Source organism: Chiloscyllium plagiosum, unplaced genomic scaffold (genome assembly GCF_037043375.1).
Source record: "Chiloscyllium plagiosum isolate Xiang-an unplaced genomic scaffold, Cpla_swu_hap1 HiC_scaffold_5, whole genome shotgun sequence".
Taxonomy (NCBI): Eukaryota; Metazoa; Chordata; class Chondrichthyes; order Orectolobiformes; family Hemiscylliidae; genus Chiloscyllium; species Chiloscyllium plagiosum.
In genome coordinates, this window is record NW_028270143.1 from 5826817 (window position 1) to 5851366 (window position 24550).

The 24550-nt window shown below is 39.4% G+C and overlaps 2 protein-coding genes across 5 annotated transcripts in view; one reads left to right on the forward strand and one right to left on the reverse strand.

Moving 5' to 3' along the window:
• The window catches only part of plekha8 (pleckstrin homology domain containing A8), a 76066-nt gene extending 73877 nt beyond the window's left edge, over positions 1–2189 (reverse strand). For all 4 annotated transcript variants that reach the window (XM_087986942.1, XM_043689509.2, XM_043689510.2 and 1 more), the window contains exon 1: positions 2039–2189. In XM_087986942.1, the coding sequence (XP_087843068.1) occupies positions 2039–2078 (40 nt within the window). In that variant the 5' untranslated portion in view covers positions 2079–2189. The remainder of the gene's footprint in view (positions 1–2038) is intronic.
• Positions 2190–2483: 294 nt separating this feature from the next.
• On the forward strand, positions 2484–16610 carry fkbp14 (FKBP prolyl isomerase 14). The gene is made up of 4 exons (XM_043689512.2): positions 2484–2794; positions 8943–9094; positions 11926–12053; positions 14962–16610. The coding sequence occupies exons 1-4, from the start codon at positions 2589–2591 to the stop codon at positions 15118–15120; spliced, it is 645 nt and encodes a 214-aa protein (XP_043545447.1). The 5' UTR covers positions 2484–2588; the 3' UTR covers positions 15121–16610.
• The last annotated feature ends 7940 nt before the right edge of the window (positions 16611–24550 follow it).

A 24550-nucleotide genomic window follows, 5' to 3' on the forward strand; every position in this document is an offset into this window, starting at 1 on the left:
GGTCAGGCAACATCTGAGGAGCAGGAAAATCGACATTTCGGGCAGGAGACCCTCATCAGGATTCCTGATGAAGGGCTCCTGCCCGAAACGTCGATATTCCTGCTCCTCGGATGCTGCCTGACCTGCTGTGCTTTTCCAGCACCACACTAATCTTGACTCTGATCTCCAGCATTGGCAGTCCTCACTTTCAGCCGGATCAGAGTGAGAACAATTCTAACCCAATAATGATATGTCTCCCCTGGCCCCAGTAAACCAGCATGAATTACTGATTAATAACACGTCACTGGGCCACTCTGGTCCTGTTTGGGAAATATTACAATACTGAGACAGCCACAGAGGTTAACTTGGCTCTAAGCTTCTCTAGTCAAATATGTTGGGAGAAACCACCTGACACCAAACATAGTCCACCCATCTTGGTACTTAAATGCAGTGGTATATAAGCAGATTACTAGTAAGCAATTGCTTAGACAAATACGTCGGATAAATGGTTTTAGTAAAGCAAATGCTCACTGTTGATAACTCCGCAGGAGGATTAATCAGTGACAGCCACATCAAGCTATGGCCATGAAAACTTTACATAAATCCATTTGCAGATTCCTTCTGAATCTCTCAAGTGAGTCAGAAAAATTGAATTATAAAGTGATTTTCCTGAAAACAAGGGAACTGAAAGGACAAGAGTAGACAAGACACCAAAACTACAGTTTTAGAGTATATGCACAATCTGGAAATAATTCACTTCTGTATAATATAAAGTTGTTACAATGCAAGACCAAGCATAACAAATGTGCTGAGTGAAACTGTGACTTCTTTCCTACTTTGTGTTTACCGACAAGTGACTGAATGTCTGAGATGACACAGAACTGTTCGACCAACATTGTCATCAATACAACAAACTTCTATGTGTTTACAATCAGCCACACTGATTTACTGATGGCACCTATGAAGAGTTGTGTGTGTGTGTGTGTGTGTGAGAGAGAGAGAGAGAGAGAGAGAGAGAGAACAGATCCACATAGAACTCTCTCCTGAACAGCAGAATTCAAGTGGCACACAGGTAATGTGAATGGAATGATGTCAGAATAAAACTCTAAATATTCAAACTGATGGGTGCACTAAATCCATTATTGTACATTGTAAATTATACTTCAGTATGAAGTAACAATTCAATTGATTCCAAACAAAGTAAGTAAATTGCAGAACATTTTATATGCTAATTAAAATTAACTTGTAAATCAGTCTTATGTTATTGAAAGATAATTTTAAAGAAACCTCGAGCATAATTACTGCTCAGTCAGATAATGCTGAAGAAGTGGAGCATGGGAAATTCCTTCAATAATTTCCCTCACTTAAGTTTTCTAAAATAAAACAAGGAATGATCAGAAGTAAGCATGCTTGACATTTCCAATCTTATTAATTGAAATGAAGTGTTAATAAAAAAAAAAGACCAAGGATAACAGACTTGTTTAATGCACATGCATTGAGAGATAGTGAAATCCAGTCTTAACCAAAAAAAAGGAGTGAAGGTCGACCTATTGAAGCCTTCTTATTGAAATATATCCTCAATGACTTTTAGTGTCAAAGAATGCCAAAAAGATTAGATCTAACGTGACAACAGCAGCTTTACTTGCCACCGTGTGACCTAGATACCTCACTACAGACTCCGAATACTGGTTACAGCTTACTCGGTAGACAAGCAGGAGGCTGGAAGAGCACAGCAAGCCCAGCAGCATCGGGAGGTGCATTTGGAGCAGCTCATACTAAATCCTATTTGCACTGTCTTCATGTTCAGGCCGAGACCCCTAAAAAGACATTTTTAAAAATAAAAATGCAATCACATTAAGTCAAGCGGCTGTTTTTAAGAGGCCCTGCCACGATCTTAGAAGGCCTGTCAACTGGAGAGGAAACGAAACATCGCTTTGGTCACTAATGCAACGAGCTGACAGGAGCACTCGGCACACACACCCAAGCCTGCTTTGTAAGCTGAAACCAAAACCAAACACAAAACCAAATCTCACGCTTGAAATAAAAGAGAGCGAGTTACCACTGAGATAATTGGTCCATTTATAAAGCATGCCTTCCATGGTAAGTGTACAGATCCCCTGCCATTCACTTGCTAGCTAACTCACGATACCATTCCCACTCCATTGATACACACTGCAACAATTCAGAACAGCCGAACGCAACCAGGAACAGATCCGGGGGGGCGTGATGTGCTATGATTGACAGCTCGATGGACCACTCGCTAGAGAACGCTGCTGGCACTGCTGGGGATCCCGGGCGAGAATCCAATCAGCGGCGGGCGCCCCGGCAGCCCTGCACCAATCAGCGCTGAGGAGATGGGAGATTTCCCCCACCCCCCCCCCGGTTGTTGCGTTCCCATGCTGTCGAACGCTCGCCGGGAGTGTGCGGATTCCTTTGTGACGTCGGCTGGGGGGGCGGGGTTTGTGCGAGAGTTGGACCTGTGTGAGCAAGTTGGACCTGCCACGTCTACATGGGTTTGGGACTGAGGGAAGGGGAAGGCAGTGGGGGCAATTAAAGAAAGGGATAGACTCTCAAGAAAAATAAGTGGGAGAAAAATAGTTTTGCATACTATGTTGCCCAAGGGTCTGCAAGCTTCCCACGCACTCGTTTTCACCTTTGTGCTGGGTTATGCCAGCAGTGCCCTGATTCCAGAGGCTGATGTGAAAATCGATGTGCTGCAAAAGCCTTTCCTCTGTCACCGAAAGACCAAACTAGGTGACCAGTTACTGATCCATTATACTGGATTTTTTGAGAATGGCACCATGTTTCATTCCAGGTAAGTCTGTGAGGTTCAAGACTGAATAGATATTTCCGACTTTAAAAGTGTCACTAACTTTCTAAGTTGCCTGATGAGCAAAGCTGAGAGTCGGATCATAACAGTGAAGTAAGAGTTTTGCATTTACATTAGTGTGCCTTTTACAATATGAGGATATCCGTAGGGCAATTAATTTAATACATAACCAGGTGGTACACTTCAGTTATTGGTTGAAACACGAAGCGGTTAGGAGACCGGGAAAGCTCCTCTACTATTAGAATAGTGTCTGCGAGAGTCTTAGTCCATCATTTTGTGTATATATGAAAATGGCACCTCCAAGAGAGCAATACTTTTAGCGGCACTGTGCTTTAGTACCAAAGCTGGGGACTCTGCAGTGACACCACTGAATTATAATAAGGTGTGTTCAACAATGTTGCACTTTTCACATTGTTTTTCAGTCCTGCCTCTGATTCCTGACTCCCTCCATAAGCTATTTAACATTATTTAAATATTAACTGGCAGCAATGTAACTCCAGAAGGAGTTTAATTGCCAAATTTTAATATTGCTAGGCAGCCCAGGTGTGATGGATATTACTTGTATGCAGATAATGGGCTTAATTGGGGTATACTTTTGCTGCTATAAATGGGGCATTTAACTCTTTTCTTTCAATTCAGTTTGAATTCTAGGCTGACACTGGGATATATTGCCATGAACTGGTTTTCCAGCACCTAAGATGTTCCAGTACAGCTACAACCTGGACACTTATTGAACAATCTAGTAAATTGCTCAGTAATGTCCTGACCACAAAAGCTAAACAAATCCAAACCTGCCGATGACCCCTACACCATTCCAAGTCGTCAAAGCTGTTGTTGAAAGTGCTGTTCAAGCAGCACTTGCTTCTCAATGATAGGGGTGGCATGGTGCCTGCTATCACAGCACCAGGGTCCCAGGTTTAATTCCAGCCTCTGGTGACTGTCTGTGTGGAGTTTGTATGTTCTCCCCATGTCTGCATGGGTTTCCTCCGGGTGCTCCGGCTTCCTACCACAGTCCAAAGATGTGCAGATCAGGTGAATTGGCTATGCTAAATTGTCCATAGCATTAGGTGCATTAGTCAGAGGGAAATGGATCTGGGTGGATTACTCTTCGGAGGGTCGGTGTGGACTAGTTGGGCCGAAGCACCTGTTCCCACACTGTAGGGAATCTAATCTAATCTGCCCACTGACTTTGTTTAGCTGCTGAGCTGTTAACCTCATTACAGTTTTGGTCTCAACATGGAAAAATAGAGCTGAAATCTGGAGTTGATAGAAGAGTAACTGTTCTTTACATCAAGATAGCATTTGACCAAAGAGCCTGATTAAAAGTTGACGAATCGACAATCAGGAGGTCTCCACTGGTTGGGGGTCATAGCAGGTACAGAGGCAGATGGTTATGATTGTTGGAAGTCAGTCACCTCTGTTCCAGGCCTGTAGAAGTTCATCAGGTATATATTTCCTAATCAACCTGTCCAGAGATGCTATACACACCTCGACAGCAGGTGGAACTTGAACCCAGGTCGTAGTGATACATTATAGAAGCAGACCCTTTGGTCCGTCCAACCAACCCATGCCCATTGTAATCCCAAGTAAACTAGTCCCACTTCCCTGTGCTTGGCCCATATCCCTCAACCCTTTCTTATTCATGTACTTATTCAAATGACTTTTAAACATTTTAATTGTACCTGTATCCATGACTTCCTTTGGAAGTTCATTCTACACATGAACCACTGCATATAAAGAAAAGTTACCCTTCATGTCCTTTTTTAGTCTCTGTCTCTAACTGTAAAAGTATGCCCCCCAGTCTTGAAATCTGCCACTATAGGGAAAAGACATTGCTTAAAGGCAGGGAACACTGCCACTATACCACAATAGCACTTGAGATTTTTAAGGGTAGAGCCGTGGACTTCACCTGCTTCATCAATGACTTTGCTACCATCATAAGTTCAGAAGTGGGGATATTCACTAATGTTCAGTATCATTTGTGACCCCACAGATACAAAAGTAGTCTGTGTTCATACACAGCATGACCTCAACAGCATTCTGGCTTTTGCTGTTAAGTGTCAAGTACCATTCACGCTATACGGTTGGCCGGCAATGGCCATCAAGGACAGGAACAAAGTTTAACTATTGCTGAATTCCCTATTATCAACATTCCAGAGGTTACTATTGATCAGATATTGAACTGGACACTCAATATAAATACAATGGCTACAAGCTCAGGTCAGATACTAGAATTTCTGTGCTAAGTTACTCATACACTCGTTCCTCAAAACTATCCACCATTTTGAAGCCACAAATTATGATGGAAAACTCTCCACTCTTCTGGATAAGTGCAGCTCCAACAACACTGAAGAACCTTGACACTAGAACAAAGCAGCCCACTTGGCCCTATATAGCACTCTGACTTGGAAAATATATTGCTGTTCATTCGATGTCGCTGCATCAAAATCTTCCTCTTCCCCCTTCCTAACAGCTCTGTGATGGAAGAAGGCAGCTCACCATCACCTCCAGAGCAATTAAAAATGCGCAATAAATGCCAACATCCAATGATCAAGCAAAACAAAGGTCCTTCTAACTTCAAAATAACTTGTGGAACAATACGTACAAAAAGTAAACAAAAAAGTTTAGGGAATATTAGCTGGTATCTTAAGGGGGCTGAGTTACAAAGTGAAAGTAATTATGCTTCCTTTATATGGAGTCTTTCTCCATCCAACATACTGCATTCAGTGTTAGGCATTACACCTTTAAGACGATATGTTGGATGTTGAGAGACTGTCTATTAAATTTTTCAATGATACTGGGGCACAGAGGTTAAATTATCGTTACAGTTTGTATAAACTTGGCTTGAATAAAGACCATTAAGTAGTGATTGATTGCAGTCTTTAAAATGTCAAAAAGATCGAATAAGGGAGTTATAGAAAAACTGTTTCCCCTGATGGGAGAATCATGAACAAGAGGGCATAACATAAAACCAGAGCTAACAGATTTAGGAAGGCAATTCTTTGTGTCTGTGACAAGGATAAACTTTCCCTCCTTGTTCTTTCTTGACCTGTCTGCAGGCTTGCTATAGATGACCACACTATCCTCCTTCAATTCCACTCCAATATTGTCCAACTGGATGGACCTTGTCTTATTCTATTTTCACTTATCTAATTGTAATTGGGATATTATTTGAAAGAGCTTCTCTTTCCACTTCATGGTTCACCTTCAATGTCCCCAAAAGATCTATCCTTAGTACATTCCTAGTTCTCATCTAAATTCTGTGCCGCAGCAAGATTAGTGAAAAACATGGCATAAATTATCTCTCAATATTTGACAACAGCCAGCTCTGTTTCATTACCAGCTGTCAAGACTCTTTCGCTTTTGTTAAATTATTCAACTGCTTGTCTGATATCCAGTACTATGTACCAATTTAAATATTGGTGTGATTGAATAAAGTGACTGTTTCAAACTCTGTTTCCTACACACTGACTCCATTATTCTCTGGCAATTCAGACAAGACCATGATATTTGCAACATGAATGTCATTTTTAATGAACTTCCAGCTATACATTCATACCATCACTAACTAACTATGCCTCTTACATCAAATGATATACTGTCTTTGCCTCAACCTATCTGTTGCTGAATCTGTCAATCATATCTTTGTTGCCTCTATACTTCAGTATTCCAGGTTGGTCTCCAACATTGTTTTTCATTCACTTGAGCTCCAAAATGCTAGTGCCCATGTCCTTACTTGCACCATGCCCTATTTGTCTGTCAACCCTGTTCTCACTGACTGCGAATCATTTTTTGGATTCTCATTATATTAAAATCTTATCATTGCCTCTTCCTTCCTGTTATGCAATTTCCTCGAACCCCCAACATTTGTGCTCCTCTAATTCTGCTGCCTTGCACATCCCTGATTTTAATTGCTCTACCATAGGTGACTGTGATATCAGCTGCAAAACTCTGGAATTCCCTCCCCAAACTCTAGCTCTCTTTCCTCCTTTTAAGATGTTTCTTAAAACCAACCACTTTAACCACATTTACCGTAATCTACCCTAATATTGCCTTGTATGACTCGGTGTAAAATTTTGATTTAGAGTCCTCCTGTGAAGCTCCTTTGGATAGAGTCATGCAACCATAGGAAAGTTACAATGCAGAAAGAGGCCATTCAGCCCATCAACTCGACATCAGATAAATAAACTAGACACCTAATCCAATCTCACAGTCCAGCCTCTGCCCTGTAGTCTTGTAAGTTACAGTGCTTCAGATAGAGATCCAGGTTCATTTTAAACAAGTTGAGGGTTTCTGTCTCCACTACCAAATTAGGCACCAGATTCCAAATATCCACCACCCTCTGGTTGCAAAAGGCTTTCCTTGTGTCCCCCCAATCCTTGTTTCAATCACCTTAAATCTGAATCCCTGGTACCTGACCTGTCCGTTAGGAGAAAATGGGGCTCTGCTCTCCAATGTATCCAAGTACCTCATTATTTTGTACATCTCAAGTAAAACCCTGAACTGCTTTATTCTTATGGAATTAACCATAGCCTAGCCAGCTTTTCCTCATAGCTGCAATTTTAGTGACTTTGCAACATTTTCATAAATCTTGTCTGTACTCTCTCTAGAACAATTTCATCATTCCTGTAATCTGGTCATCACAATTGCACACAGACTCCAGTTATGCCCTAACTTGTGCCTTGTGTACTTGCAGAATTACATTCTTAATTTTATATTAAATGCCTCATTCAATAATGAAAAGCATCAGATATTCCTTCTTTACAACTTTATCTACCTGCCATGCCAGTGTCTGTGACCTGTTGTCAGGCATTTCACGGTCTCTCACTTCCTCTGGCCCACTCAACATGCTCACATTTACCATGTATTCCCTTGCTTTAATACATAACCTGACATTTCTGTCAATTGAAGTCTATTTGCCATTTATTTGTCCACTTAACCAAACCATTCAGACCTTCCTGCAGTCAACAACCATTCTGTTCAGCATCAACAACATGGCCCACTTTTGTGTCATGTGAAAAATTTCCAATCATGCCACTCCATCTAAGTTTAATTCACCAAGATATACCTCAAACTGCAAGGGACCCAACCTTTGGAATACCGCTGGCAACTACTTTCCAATCGCAGAAATATCTTTCAACCATTAGCCATTTTTTCTTTCTGTTGAGCTAATTTTGTATCTAACTCACTTCATTCCTCTATCCTCTGGGCTTCAATTTTTCTGACCAGTCAGCCATTTGGGATCTTGTCACATGCCCTATTAATATGAATATAGTCAACATCCACTGTATGATCGTCATCAATTCTCTTTGTTACCACCTCAAAGTTTAATTACCTTCCCATAACAAAACCATGTTGACAATCCCTGATGAGTGCCTTTCTCAGTAACAATTAATCCTCATTCTCAGTATTAATTCCAATAATTTGCTGACCACTGGGGTCAGATAGATCAGTCATAATTATTTTGACAATCCCTCTTGTCTTGTTGAAATAATGGTACAACATTTGCAAACCTCCAACCCTCTGGTATCTTGTCTGTATCTACTGAGGATTGGAGATCAGAGCATCCAGTATTTCTTCCCTGGCTTCCTTTAGCAGTCTAGATAGGTGATTCATTCACATTCAATGAAATCAGTCCACAATATCACCATTCTCCATCTTCATAACCAAAAACTTTGTTGCCCGAACCCTTAATTACACACGCTCAAATATCTTAATTATGTTAAAAAGACTAATGCACATAACCAAGTGTATTGCAATTAACATTTTTATTTATTTCTTTCTGGTACATTTATCACTCTTGCAATAAAAGAATGATGAAGCATCTACTTGTATCGAATAAAAAACAAAAGGACTGCAGGTGCTAGAAATCAGAAACAAAAAGAGAATTTGCTGGAAAAGTTCAGGTCGAGTAGCATCTGTGGGGAGAAATCGGAGTTAACATTTCAGGTCCAGTTACCCTTCGTCAGATCATCCTTAGGAAGGGTCACCAGACCTGAACTGTTAACTCTGATTTCTGTCCACAGATACTGCCAGATGTGCTGAGCTTGTCCAGCAATTTCTGTTTTTGTTTGTGACCTACTTGTATCTCTGGCTCAAATTTTGGTTCTGAAACAATTTTATTGTATTTCAGTCACAAGGACAACAATGGCGAGGCAGTTTGGTTTACACTTGGGATCAAAGAAACACTTGTAGGCTGGGACAGAGGTTTACGTGAGATGTGTGCAGGAGAGAAGAGGAAGCTAGTCATTCCCCCAAGCCTGGCATATGGAAAAGAAGGAAAAGGTATTGTACCCAGCTTTAACAACACAGTGTTTTATTATACTTCATCCATGAAATATAACTTGCTAATATTTACCTTTTATTTCAGCTGCACGTACTTAAAATATTTTCCTGTATACTTACCAACAACTTAGGAATGACTTTGCAAATTTTATAATCTGGATCAGATATGATTACTAGACACTGAGATGCTTATCAGAGCATTTATAGTAATACTGATTGGAAAATTCTGATTGTTCAAACCTTTTCTTTTCTAATTATCTTGCAATATTTGTGAATTTACTCTGCCTAAAATACATCTTGTTGTTTCAGTGCTTTATATTTAATATGCTACATATCGACCAGTCTGACATCCAACCAATTTTGTTTTAGCTGAAATTCAGGAAAATAATAAAACCACAAGAGTTTGAGTGAGTTAGATAAATTGGAGTGTAAAAGCATAGAAGTTCTGTAGTCCCAGGGATCATGTCAAGGATAAAAAGGCAACAAAGTCCTACTCAGGATTCATACAACTGTTTTGCGTTGTTAACCACATGGAGACCTAAAACCCTTAAGAAGAGCTATGAATTTTCTGTGATCGATGTAAAGAATCACCGCAATATTTCACATTTTAAGGCATTTAGTGTAACAAAAATGAAAATCAACATTGAAACATTATTTAATAGACAACTAATATATTAAACAAATAATATTACAAACCCAATATACTGCATTTGTACATTTTCAGTAGATAGAGTCTGATAAAAAAAAGGAGAAAGTGAGGTCTGCAGACGCTGGAGATCAAAGCTGAAACTTTATTGCTGGAACAGCACAGCAGGTCAGGCAGCATCTAGGGAACAGAAGATTCGACGTTTCGGGCACATGCCTTTCTTCTTGTCTGATAAAAAAAGGTCAATTTTCTCCTGATTTTAACAGAATTGAGTCTCTTAGAACTGTTTTTAAAAGATCAAGAGCATTCATTTAATCTTCTGGGAAGAATTAAATGGATTGAAATAGTAAGGTAGCCTCCAGCGACTCCTTGGTCTTTAAATCTCCTCTCTATAAATCTCCTCTCTTCAAACAGGAAATTTGCCCTCATGAGCAAACTGTTTGGTAATAACCAGAAATTGGTCATTTATCTGTGTCACACATTGTGCAGCATCTGGTCACAGTCATCTCCAAATCTTTGTCTGACTAATTCCAATATTCTATGCGCAGCAAGCCCAGTTACTATATTCATTGTCTGATGTTAAAACTTGCACCTTTTTTTCAATAGGTTTTGACCTTGGCCTTTATTTTTAAGAAACAGGTCAAATGGGCAGGTTTTGTAGGTGGTCACATCCTCCATTCCAAGATCTTCTACTTCACCTTTAATTTAAAGGGGCAGTTTAAAACACAGCCATCTAATAAAATTTTACAGTTGTAACATTTTATATAATAGACATGATGTGGTGCATATAAATTCTTTGGAAAAGTTTCTCAGTAGGCTAGAGTTCATTGCTTTGAGTACAGATTCCTTATGCAAGGAACAAATGCAGATATTGTTTAACATTACAAGCAAAATATCCTGCATCAACCTTTTCTCACCTTTATCAACTAATGTACTAAATAGTTCTAACATGAAAATTGTTAATGTTTTACAATTAAATTACTAACCATCCTATGCTTTCTTTGTTTGGTTAACAGCTAACATGGTCATGCATGCTCAGTGAATATTCTTGAAGTCTTCGTTACCCAGTGACTTTTGCATGCTGTTGTGATTTATACTTTCTGGAAAGGTTGGCTACAAGTGAGTGAAAAGGTTACCACAAATGAAAACATTCGATCTATCATAACTGTGCATCATGATTTTATGCCACATAGTAATAAAACAAGCAAGCTCTTCCTCCAGAGTATATACATGGATGTAGTACTACCAGCAGCTGAGACCTACATAATGTTTAAATGTCAGTATATGTTAAGACTGTTGAGACTAGTTAAACTAGTGTTGAGACTAGTGAAATATTGAATGACAAAGCCATTAATGTTAGCAGTGAAGTTTCCTGAACCCTGGTAGCTTGGCAGTACTCACTGGTAAGGCTCATTGCCACCAAAACAGGTACATCAGGGCCCAGCAAGGATTCATTGGTCCCAAAGGTTAGTGTGATGACATTCTGGTACTCAGGAGGTTTGCGATTGATATTATCAGGAGGTGTCCAGATACTTGGGCCCATACTGGATACCCACAAGTGAGGACAGTCTGCAAAACATGACAGTCGTTAACTCCTGTGGGGATAGTTACCAGCTACCCCCTGGCCCTATAATCAAATCAAGTAGAAATGATAGAATATAAATCTCAAATCTTGGCTGTTTATAGATTTTATTCATCAGATTATTCTGATCAGTTTTAATACAGTTACCTGTGGGCATGGCTTGACAATACAAAATCAGCCCTAAATTTTTGCTCAATTGAGCATCTCATCCAGAGTGGCTGGTGAGACAAACTGAAGAGTGATACAGTAGGTGCTCTTGTGTGATGGATCATAGCTGAGCGAGCTGTATTCCACATCCTATCGTGCCTTATCTGTTGTGAGTCCTCATTACTGGACACCTGAAATCTGAAGTGGTCATTTTCTACAGACTTCCTTTCAACAGTTTAAAAAGTAAATAGGTTTAACAATTCATATAAAGATACATGCCCACATTTTCGCCTGTCCTTGATATCTTCATCAATTACGTGACAAGTAAATCCAAGTTTGCAGGACGCTGTTAATATTTCTGATGACTTGGCAGAAGTGGAAGCAAGAAAATTAGTTGTTTCTTAATTTTGAGTGCGAGTATTCAGTTTCACAACTAAAACCAGTTCTTTTATATAGGAAAAATTCCACCTGAAAGCACGTTGATATTTGAAGTTGAGCTTCTTGACATCAGAAATGGACCACGGTCGCATGAATCATTCCAGGAGATGGACCTCAATGATGACTGGAAATTGTCCAGACAAGAAGTAAGATTCTTTTATTTATAAATATTCTCGCATATTCAGGTTAAAATCTAAACAAAAAAAACCTGAAAACCAGGAAAAACAATGCAATAAAAACAGTTCAGAATACAGGAAGAAAGTAATCAAGAAAGACTCCAGATTTTTAAGATCACAAAAGTTATTTGACATAATTAAAAGGTATCATGCCATTAAGATTTAATTACTCCCATATCCACCAGCCTTAACTTTTACCGATATGTTTAGCAGGTTACAAGTTGGTTAATACCATTTTCAAACATTTCATATATTTTTATGTTAAATCTAAGTAATCTTTGCACAATCAGGAAGGAAAGATCACATTAGAGTGAGACACGGCCTGAGTGATTATATAGTTTGGGAGTTTGGAGGTAGAAGACAGGAAATTATAGGCTGATTAGCCTGATGTCAATTGTTGGTAAAAAGTTTAGAATCAGTTATTAAAGATGAGATTGTGGAGTACTTGAATGTGCATGGTTTAAAAAAAAAAGGGCTGGGTCACCATGGCTTCTTCAAGGGGAGGTCATGCCTGACAAATCTGTTAGAATTCTTTGAGGAAGTAAAAGCAAACTAAACAAGTTCATTTCCAAAGGGTTAGAATACAAGGGCAGAGGTGTATTGCTGAGGCTGTGTACGCTCTGTCAGACCGCATTTGGAATTTTTTGAGCAGTTGGGCCACATATCTAGGGATGGATGTGCTGGCTGTTGAGGTCCAGAGGATGTTTACAAGAGTGATCCTGGGGATGAAGAGCCTGTCATGTGAGAGATGGTTGAGGACTCTGGGACTGCACTCGAAGGAGTTTAGAAGGATGAGTGGGTGATCTGATTGAAACTGACAGAATACTGAGAGGCCTGGATAGAGTTGATGTGGAGAATATGTTTCCACTAGTAAGAGAGACTAGCACCCAATGGCACAGCCTGAGAGTGAAGGGATGAACCTTTAGAACTGAGATAAGGAGGAATTTCTTCAGCCAAAGCATTGCTAATCAGTGGAATACATTACCACAGAAAGCGGTGGAAGCCAAGTCATTGAGTGTATTTAAGTCTGAGATAGATAGGTTATTGATCAGTAAGGGAATCAATGGTTATAGGGGAAAGGCATGAGAATGGGATTGAGAAACCCATCAGTTATAATGGACTGGCAGAGCAGACCCAGTGGGCCAAATGGCCTAATTCTGCTCTTAAATCTTATAGTCTTAATGTTATAGAGAAGCTTGTGAAGAAGCAAGAAAAATCACAGCAAGTCTTTACATTTAAAAGATGCATGTGCAGAAGCCAGAAATTGCTTTTTGATCTTTTCCAAAATAACAGTAAATGTTCACAACTTCAATAATTTTTATATCTCAACAACCAGGTTACTGGGTTCCTTGTCTGTCATTTTTCCTAACTGCCATCTGCTTTTCCATTGTCTTTCATCCGACCTCACTGTTTGTCTTCAGGTTGTCTCTTATTGGTTTTAAATCTGTCATATGCTTTGGCTATACATCTCATTGTTGTTGTAGTTCCTGTGCTATTGGTAAGTAATACAGATTAAATTGTGAAAATTTAAAACAGGCTTATTTAACAACTCAGATTACAACTCGAAGGTGCAGATAGCTATGAATGCAACCTGTTTTTAGAATGTTCTGCTGGTGTGTACGTGGCAGTAGATCATGTGGCTTCATTCTGAATCATGCCTTATTAGCTTAACCAGCTCTTAAATTTTAATTTCTGTACTTGTTGAATGTACTGTTTTCTTTGCATTATTTTCCTTATATTTATGTTAATATATCTGCATATACCCTTACAATGAGAAATGCTCAGACAGAAAATGGTATTTGTACTACTTTAACAAACTTTTTTTCACCTTTTTTTCTGGACTATATCTTTATTTTGAAAACAATTCATTTTGTTGGATTAAAAACCAGTTGTTCGTGCAGCATTTTAACTATAAATAAACAATATTTAGTTACTTTAATTGCATAAACTCTTGTCGGTAGAAAGATTTTGGGTATTTTTCAATGAGGTTTGCCTGTGAACCTATTCCTTTTTGTGAAATTATTGATGATTTTGAGAGTACAAAATGACTCTGTGCCTACATGATCACCCGCAATAAACAACTAGAAAATAATGTCCATTCCAAACTTTTATGTGATAAATCACATCCTGCCTCCAACTAGTTCAGGTCGCTCTTCCATAAAAGCTGAAAGTGCTGAAAAAACCCGGCAGGTATTGTGACAACTCTGGATGAACTGAGTTTATGTTGAGTCAGATATGAGCACTCTTCAGCAAAGGCCATTTTTCCATTTGCACAATGCTGTCACTGAAATACATTGATACAATTAATGGAGCCTTGTTGCAACTGGTACCCACAATTGAATTACAAATAAGTAGGTTTCCTGATCCACCTTAAAAATATTAATAAGTTAAATCACCAGTCGGCATACCATGATCATTTCATGTCTGCTCCTGTACAGTACATTTGCACATCATAATTGTGTAATAGGAATATTTCAAACATAATTTAATAAGCAAGTACCTGTTGGAAGATCTTACCCAAAATGTAAATCTTGTGTATGTAGATGTTTAACATTTAATTGAATTTACATAGATCAATTACAAAGTTTAGTCATTTGGTAGTACAGAATTTGAATATTGCTGGAAAAAGAGGCACCAAACTTTTTCTGTTGCACTCATCATGACAGAACTTCGTATTCTTGCAATAATTGTGACTTGATAGGTATTGATGAAATTCATTGACTGTTTTTTTAAGCAACATTTAATTTATTTTAACAGTATTACCATTTCCATCTCTCCAGTATTTTTTAAACTTACAAAATTTCTACATTTTAGAGATTGTGTGCTTTTGAATGTTCCTTGCTGCTAAACTTAATCCTGAACTATCTTTGCAAATTAGGTGAAAGAATATCTCCGCAGAGAATTTGACAAATATAAAGTTGCACAAAATGACACCCAACAGGAGTCTATGGTCAACGACATCTTTAAGAATGAAGATGAAGATGAAGATGGATACATTTCTGCTAGAGAATTTACATATAAACATGATGAGCTATAAATGAATGGTTCTGTTCCCTCCTAGTATATTTGGACGTTACATTTGTTACTTTAAGTGTTTATTTTTCAAAGAAGCAAAGAATAACTCCCCTGTAAAATAAGCCTGATAAATGCAATTCTTTTTTAAAAGTTTTGTTTTAAAATTTAATCTGATATATTGATGAGCATCTATAAGATGAATGGATAAATTTGGAATGTTTTACCTCTTATTTTGAATGTTTTATACAATAGTATTGACATTCACTCAGTAAGTGCAGACATTTCTGTGGGAATTAACGTCAGTCATAATTACATGACCATCATTGAGATACTTCTGTGGAATTTGAAGCCCTATACTGATTCTTTATATTAATTGTGAAAGGGATTACTCTCCTCAATTTGAATAGCTAAATTCTTATTTTTTGTACCCAACTGTATTTGTGATATAAAAGAGGGCATAGGTGACCAAAATATTAAGCCAATCTGTGCCTTATCAGTGAGCTCCACACTCCTTTTGTCACTGGAATTTTTTTGTACATGAAAATACCTCCAGAGTGTATTTAAGTATATGCAAAGAAGGCTTTTTGTCACAGTACAAAATGTGGCAATTATTCTATCTTGATTTTATCTTTTACCCACCCTAATCTGCCACAATAACAAATTTCATTTAGATGCCATTAATTGGAATAACTTTGTCTGTTTTATTTATGAATGTTATTTATTACTACTCATGTTAAACCGTAACCAAGATAATTTACAGACGGGGAAAGATCATTTGGCTAACATAATTCATCTACTTGGAGATCCACCAGTTCACCAAACATCACATTCCAATTTCTTCTTGGGTACTAGAGTTTTTGACTCAACTATTCAATTTGACATGTTCACTTTATGTATATGACTTTTAGAGACAATCCTAAACTCATTAGTTTGCATCCCTGTCCCACACTCTCTATTTAACATAGTATTTATTTTATACACTAAGATTATCTTTTAACTGCCTCCTTTCCATGCTGCAGACCTTAAGTTTCTCATGTTTTTCCTCACAATTCAGACTTTTAGCATCAGCCTTTGAGCCGTTCCTTGCTCTACCTTAAGCACTTGAATGTCTGTTTTGTTTCAGCAACTTGATCATATGCAATGCTCAAAGTATGGCTTGACCAGAGTGCAACATTATTTGGCTCTATTTCTTTCTGACTTGTATTGTCTATATACTTCAACATTCTACTGACCTTGTTGAATCATGCTCTGCATTGTTTGTATCTGTTATATGTCAAGTCTATTGTCTTCCACTTTAGCTATTTTAAAGCATTCACAAATTTTAGCTTTATACTTCTAGAGACAAAAACTGTATGTTTACTTCGATTTTCAGAATAGATTCAAAAAACATTTAACATTAAATTGTACCCACAGACCTTTAAAACTGTTATTCTGATATGCTTAATATGGGAAGGTAAAACTCAAAAATGATTTACCTTTTCAAAATGATTAGATGTGATTGGTTAAGTTGCAAGAGTGGTTTTAAATTATCTCCGAGTTCTACATTTAATAGTAGACACTGTTTACACTGAGGTGTGTACTACTTTGACTTGCCTGGTAATGGAGAACAAAGTGAAAATCAATACTGGATCCACTGCATGTCAGCATTAAGAGAATGGGGCCAACACAGATTTTACAATGAAAAGTTCTCCTCATCTTTGTATTTATGAGGGGTTGCTGATAATCTGCTGAGTGAAAGCTCAAACTCACATTTGTCAATGAGTAATAATTAACTAGTGAATGTTCTCCTTGCGAAGGAAGAGCTCTACATTAGAGTTGACTCCACGTGATGGAATCAACAGTAGGAAATTACTCCTTTAGAACAGTGTCACAAAGTCAATACTTGATCAAGGAGACATCGCAGTGTTCTAAAATGCTTTTGGTAATTGATCAGCCATGCTGACTCATTGATGGGGCTAGGAATGAGAGACCAGGAACATTTTTCTTAATCGACAATTGTTCAGCAGGTTGAACCCTGTAAACAGAAACTCTATTCATGTAGATTTCTCAGAAATTTCACTTGATAAATCCACATGAATGATGGATGGGAGACAGGTGATAGGTTATACATGACAAGTTTTGACAAATCCAATTAAAATGAGTCTCACCTGAGTTACAACTCCCTAAGGTTAGTGCCTGATAATAGTTCTGTCTTTAAGCTTGACCGAATAGTTTATCTCCTCGTAGGCAAAATGTTCGCTTCTTCCCACCCGACAAAATGAGGACAGTGATGGATTGTATGAAACAGGCTGCTGCAGCCTGGAGGTCAAACAGCGATTGACTTTGAATCCCAGAAATATAGATTGTTTTTGATCCACTTGTTCAGATTTGTTTTGACCTATCTGTGGAGCAAGTGGTACTTGAATCTCGGCCTATTGGCCCAGAGATAGGGATATATCACAAGAGTCTATAAATTACATTTCAACCTCTTCCTCGCTGCTGTGGAATTTGAACCACATTCCCACAGTATTAGCATAGACCTATGGGTTACTAGTCCAGTGGCATTACCACACAGTCATTTTAACAATTGCATAGGGCTCAATCCTGAGGTGAAATGTTGCATGTTATAATGACTCAGCTAGTCAGACATATCCCAGAATAGTATGATTAAACAATTCAACAAGCCCAGATTTTGGTCATGTGACAAATGTATTTCAAGTGCTGAGGACTCTGGTTTGGGGGTATCAATATTTTAATTCTTCTGACAATATGAACTTGCTTAATTCATCATGGGAACACTGTATTTTTACAGAGTGGACCCACTGGTTGTACGCAATTAGCTTTGTCTTTCAAACTCCAGATGGCTCTGTATGGGTTTCTTTTGAGTGTTCCTGAATTGAATTCCTGGTGATATGCCTCTGGGACCAGTTTAAATGCACTAAGGCTGTCAGCTTTTATCTGTTTATAATCAAGGGACAATTCAAAGCTCAGCAAATAAACCCCTCAAGCTTTTTCCTGGTTAATCGACCCTGAATCATAAGGACCCATGTTTCTTGTGGCCATCATAGCTGTCCTGTTACCTTTGGAGGAACAGTGCGTGAGCGTGCCCACTTCAATTTTGCATTTAGGACACATTGGGGATGTTCCTACCTTAATTTTGCAAGTTGTTCAGGTACTATATGAGCCCTATGGAGTATCTTTAATTGAATAGCTTGAGTTCTATTACAAGTAGAGATCTTTCTGGCATTTTCCCAGATGTCCTCCCACATTTCTAAAGAGATTTCTACCCCAATTCTTGGTTCCAAGTTTTAAACAATCGTTCCATGTCTTTCGATATCTCATTATATAATGAGTGATAAAGAGTACTGACCGAGGGTGGACCCATTGGCCATAGCACTCTTCTTTCCCTATCCGATTTGTAGGGACTGTCTAATAATGTGGTATAATCTCATATTTGGAGATACCGAAAAAGGTCTCCATTATGCAGTCCAACTGCCTGGTGCAACTGCTCAAAAGACATCATAACTTCCCCATCAAACAGGTCCCCTAAGCAAGAGATACCTCTGGACCTCCAGGTTTTAAATGTAGTATCTGTCAGCCCTGGCCGAAAACCCAATGCTCCCACTATAGAAGTATAAGGCGAGGTTTTCAGTAGGTTACCCTCATCTTGCTGCATTATCCTCCAGTCTTTAATTGTATTTAATACAATAGGGTGTTTGCAATAATAGCTCTCATCTTATCTAAAAATAAAAGATTGACGAGGGGACATTTTGCTTGGGAGGTCTCAATGTCTAACCAAATTGATTGTGGGTCACAAGAGACCCAATCACCTACATAAGATAAAAAAGAGCTCAACTGATACCTCCTAAAGTCTGGAAACTCCAGTCCTCCCCTTGCCTGTGGAAGCTGCAGATTTTCCAATTTGATAAGGGGCTGTCCATGATTCCAAATAAAGGAACCAAGCCAGCCGTGGAACTTACGCAATGCCAGTCTCGGCAACATTAGAGGGAACATTCTCATAGGATATAGGAGACGAGGAAGAATATTCATTTTAACTAGAACTACTCTGCCTAGCCAGGATATTGGGAGATCTCCCAAGCGTTGTAGGTCCTGCCTTATTTTCTCCAGTAGGTGCACAAAATTGGCTTTATACAGCTGACCAAATACTGGGGTAATAAAAATACCTAAGTACAGAAAACCCTCCAGTGACCACCGAAAGGGAAAGCAAGGTCTGTCCAATAAATTGGATAAACTAGCGAGACCACCCAATGGCATGGCCTCCGGTTTCATAAAATTGATTTTATAGCCTGAGAACCTATTAAATAGATTGATCATTTGAATTAGGCGGGGCACGGATATCCAAAGATTACATAGGAAAAGGAGGACATTATCTTCATAGAGAGTGATTTTATGCTACCTGAACCAACCCTCTGAACCGCTATGTTAGAGTTGATTCGTATAGCTTCAGCTAGTGGTTCGATTACTAGCGTGAATAATAACGGAGAGAGAGGACATTCCTGACCACAGCCCCTACCAACACTGAAGCTATCCAAGCCTAAACCATTGGTGATCACAGCTGCTTTGCGGTCATTGTATAGTATTGAGACCCATTTAGAAAATACCTCTCCGACACCGAACATTTCCAGTAAAAAAGATATCACCATTCTACCCGATCAAATGCCTTCTCTGCATTCAAGGAGACAACTAGCCCCAGTATTCTTCCTTGTTGACAGGCTTGTATCATATTTAAGACCCTTCTAATATTGTTAGTTGATCTACGGCCCTTGATAAATCCTGTCTGATCCTCTTTTCTGATATATGGTAAGACCCTCTCCAATCTTAATGTTAACATTTTAGAAAGGATTTTAAAATCCACATTTAGCAAGGATATTGGTCTGTATGATGAACAATCTTCTGGGGCCTTTCCTTTTTTAAGAATGAGAGAGATATTTGCTTCTCTCAACGAAGGTGGGAGGCAGCCCTGATTATGTGAGTAATTATACATGTCTATAAGTAGACCAGCCAGTTCCCCTATGAATTCTTTATAAACTTCAACCTGGAATCCGTCTGGTCCAGATGCTTTGCCACTCTGAAGCTGTCTAATTGCATCGAGTACTTCCTGGGTTGTCAGGGGAGCATTCAGGATCTACACCTGCTCCGAGGATAAATCTGGAAAGGCCAAGTTTTTAAAGAAGGATTCCATCTTCTTAGTTCTATCCTCACAGTCCTGAGATTTATACGGTTCAAAATAAAACTTTCTAAAAGCTGTATTGATCCTTTTACAATCACAAATCAAAGTACCAGCACTTTTCCTATTGGACGTAATAACTTGAGGAGCCTTTTCTTTCCTAGCAAGATACACTAGGTATCTGCCTGGCTTGTCGCCATGTTCATATAATCTTTGCCTTGCAAATAATATTTCCCTCGTTGCTGTTTGGGTAAGCGCGGTATTCAAGGCTGTCCTAAGGGCTGTGATCCTTTGTAGCTTAGTAATAGAGGGCCTATCAACATGCACTACCTCAGCTGCTTTCAAGCAACCCTCGAGCAGGCGCAATTGTTCTCCCTTTTGTCTTTTCTGGGTCACAGAATATGAGATGACCAAAACTCGCGCATAAGCCTTAATGGTCTGCCACATCATCGACGGGTTACTGGCCGCACCTGAATTAATTTCCAAAAAGGTTTTGATTCCTGAGAAAAATATTTTATAAATTTGCTATCCTTCATTAAGAAAGAATCCATACGCCAATGTCGGGGGCCTGTCCCATCGTCCCTAGTCTTAACTTCCATATATACTGCGGCATGATCAGAGATTGCTATATTACGTATTTTGCAGGACAATATGGAATTCACAAGGGTCAAGGGAGCAAATAATATATCAATTCTAGTACGACACTTGTGTGGGTTAGAGTAGAAAGTAAAGTCTCTGCCCTGGGGGTGAAGACACCTCCACACATTTACTAGCCCTAGCTCCTTATTAAGATCCACCAATTGTCTAGATCTAAGAGCTATACCCATAGTACGCTTAGGTATCCTATCTGTCTCTGAGTCCATAATACAATTAAAATCTCCTCCTATAATTGTATGGTGGGGCCCCAAAAGCCATCAACTTGGAGAACGTTTCCATTACAAATCTGAAGGGGTGCGCTGGTGGGGTGATAAAGATTCAAAATCTCATACTCCTCTCCATATGTTAGGGCTTTGATCAGTATATACCGCCCAGACTCAGTTTTTATCTGGCTTAAGAATTTGAAAGGAAGATTCTTCTGAATGAGAATGACTACTCCCCTACTTTTTGAACTAAAAGATGAGAAAAAGGCATGGTCAAATCCACCCTGTTGTAATTTTAAGTGCTCTTTGTCAAGTAGATTTGTCTCCTGTCAGAGAGCTATATCAATCCTTTCTTTTTTGAAGTTTGATAATATCTTCTTCCTCTTGATTGGTGAATTACTCCCCTTGACATTCCAGGTGCACCACCTAAGCAAATAGCTAGCCATGATTGTCCAGGCCAGCCTGAGACCCCCCAGGAGGAAGAACCCCACCTAAAACACCTTGAATAAAGACCATAGAAAATTCACAAAAGCAAAAATTCTTTAAGACATTTACACCAACACAATTAAAAACTATTCCTAAGTAAAGAAAACAATACAAAACACATTTGAAAGGAGATCTTCCTCTTTTTTCCCAGGGGGCGTAACTACCTGTCAATAACCCCACCATAACCTCTCCTAACTAGTGCCCAGCCCTCGATCCAGGCATTATAAAATGGAGTAGACAAATTTGAGTGTTCTATGAAACCAAAGTTGAAAGTAAGTGACCCACCCTCCCCGACACCAACACCTAGGTGCGTTTAGCAAGCATAATATAAAATATAAATATATAAAACTACAAAGTTACGATCCCAGCAATTATTAGAAAATTAAGTAAGATGACAGAAGAAGAGAACCCCACTTTAAAAAAAAGATAGACAAAATAAACCCCCCTCCCACACAAATCAAATAAGCCGCACGGCCTTTTAAAACAAAAATCACATAGTGAATAAGCCCCCCTCCCCACCCCCCGGAGAAGATAATGAAAATAAAAAGGATGGAGAAGGAAAAAAGGGTAAACCAGGGGTGGGGGGAGAAATCAAATCATTATTCATACAGTTTAAGTCTCACTGTCTATTTAAGAGAGTCCAAAAATTCTTTAGCCTTCTCTGGTGATTCAAAGTTATATACGGATCCTTCGTGGCTGAAGTGCAGCGTTGCCCGGTAACGCAAGGAGTATTGGATATTTAGGTCTCTTAGACGCTTCTTCGCCTCATCGAATGCCCTCCTCTTGCAGACCTCAGCTGGAGAAAAATCCTGGAATAACATAATCCCGACACCTTTATGCATCATGGCCTGGGGATCCTTCCCCAGGACTCTGGAGGCTTCCAGGAGCATCTACTTCTCTCTATAACATTGGAGCCGGAACAGAACCGGGTGGGGGCGCTGGTCCGACCCGGGCCTGCGTACAGCAACCCGATGGGCCCACTCCACCCGCACCTGGCCTGGTCCCGACTCCAACCTTAATATCTGAGGGAGCCATTGCTCCAAAAAAACTGTGAGCTGGCCTTCCTCTTCCCGTTCGGGAAGGCCCAGCAATCTCATATTTTCTCGATGGCCCCGATTGTCCAGGTCATCGATGGGCTCTTCCAAAGTCCGCATTCGCTGCTCGAGAGCCCGGACCCAGCCCACAGCTGACTTGGCAGCAGTCTCCGAGGTTGTGGCCTTTAGCTCCGCCCCTCCGACGCACTGTTCGAGTTATTCCATTTCTCGGTCATGCTTCTGCAGCATGACCGAGAACGACTCCCACTTGGTCCTGGATTTTTCGATGAAAGCGTTGATCGTCTCCTGCAGCTTGTTGATCACGGAGAGCAGGCTCACCTCTGCAGGTAAGTCCCCCGGGTAGGCCGCGGACGTCTCTGCTGCTGCTGGACGGGGTGGGGGAGGGGTCCCTGCCTGTTGCAAACTGCGGGAATTTTTGCCCTTAGTCATTTTAATAACAACCTTGAACTTAAAATGACTAACTATGCTGAGCAAAAGCTATTTTAAATGATTTAAAAGGTGTGGTGAAGGCGGGTGCCCCACTTTGCCCGAGTCTTAGGCAGAGGACTACAGACTCGGACTTGCTGGGTCACCGCTATCTTGAAACTCCCATCTAAGTGTCTTTTAAATGTAACTGTGCTTGCATTCACTGCTTCCTGAGGAAATTCATTCCACACACGAACCACCCTCTGTGTAAACAAAAATTGCCCCCATGTCTTTTTTAAATCACTCTCATCTCACCTTGAAATATGACCCCTAGTTGGAAATCCTCCATCCTAGGGAAAAGGCGTCTACCATTAACACTATCTATACACCTCATGATTTTACAAACCTCTGTAAGGTCATCCCTCAACCTCCTTTACTCCAATAAAAAAATTCCCAGTCTATCCAGTCTTTCTTTATAACACATACCTTCCATACCCGGAAACATCCTGGCAAATCTCCTTTGAACCCTCTCCAGCTTGGTAATATCCTTCCTAGAACTGGACATATTACCCCAGAAGAAGCCTCACCAATGTCCTGTATAACTTCAACATGACTTCCCTACTCCTATACCCAAAGGACTGAGCAATAAAGGCAAGCATGCTAAACGCTTCTTATACACTCTATATGTGAATCAAACTTCAAAGAATTATGTACCTGAACCGCTAGGTCCCTCTGTTCTACAACACTACCCAAGGCCCTATCATTAATTGTATAAGTCTTGCCCATGTTTGTTGTACCAAATGCACTCACTACCTAACATTTATCCAAATTAAACTCCATCTGCCTAGTCTTTTTGGCTTTCTGTCAATTTATCTGATCAGCGTTCAGAGATGTTCCTGGTTCTCTTGTCAAGATTCTTTTGCTCGAGCAGTGCCTTCCCATCAAAATATTCCCTTGTTCTATTAGAACAAAAATGATCTGCTGTTTCTTTAGTGTATGTTTTGCTTTCACAGCTTTTTGCTTTCAGTTGGTTTCTTTCAATCCAATTCAGGCCCATTTTAAAATGTTGGACTCTGGTCATATTTTTGTACTTTTTGGTTTTTTTATAATCCCAGATGTAAGGTTCTAATTCTGAACAAAGGGAGAATAGGGTAGGGAGCTCATTTTTGTGTCTTTTGATCAGTTTTAGCTGGAATGCCTATGCAATGCAGGGGGATTCAGAAGCTTCGAGAAATGCAATCATGTGATCAACAGAAGTTGTTTTTTGTCAAGCAACGCTGACCATTTTTAAAACAAACAGAAGTAAAATATGGAAATAAAGCTGAGAAAACAGTTTTTGAGGATGTCTCTGGTTCTTGTATGACTATAATGCTTAATTATATGGTATGTGACATCATAGCTTTAAAAGAATTGAGGTCAAGTTTATCCTTTTAGTTGTGAGGAAGATGGTCGAGTTATTTTCATCAACAGGTAAAGAGA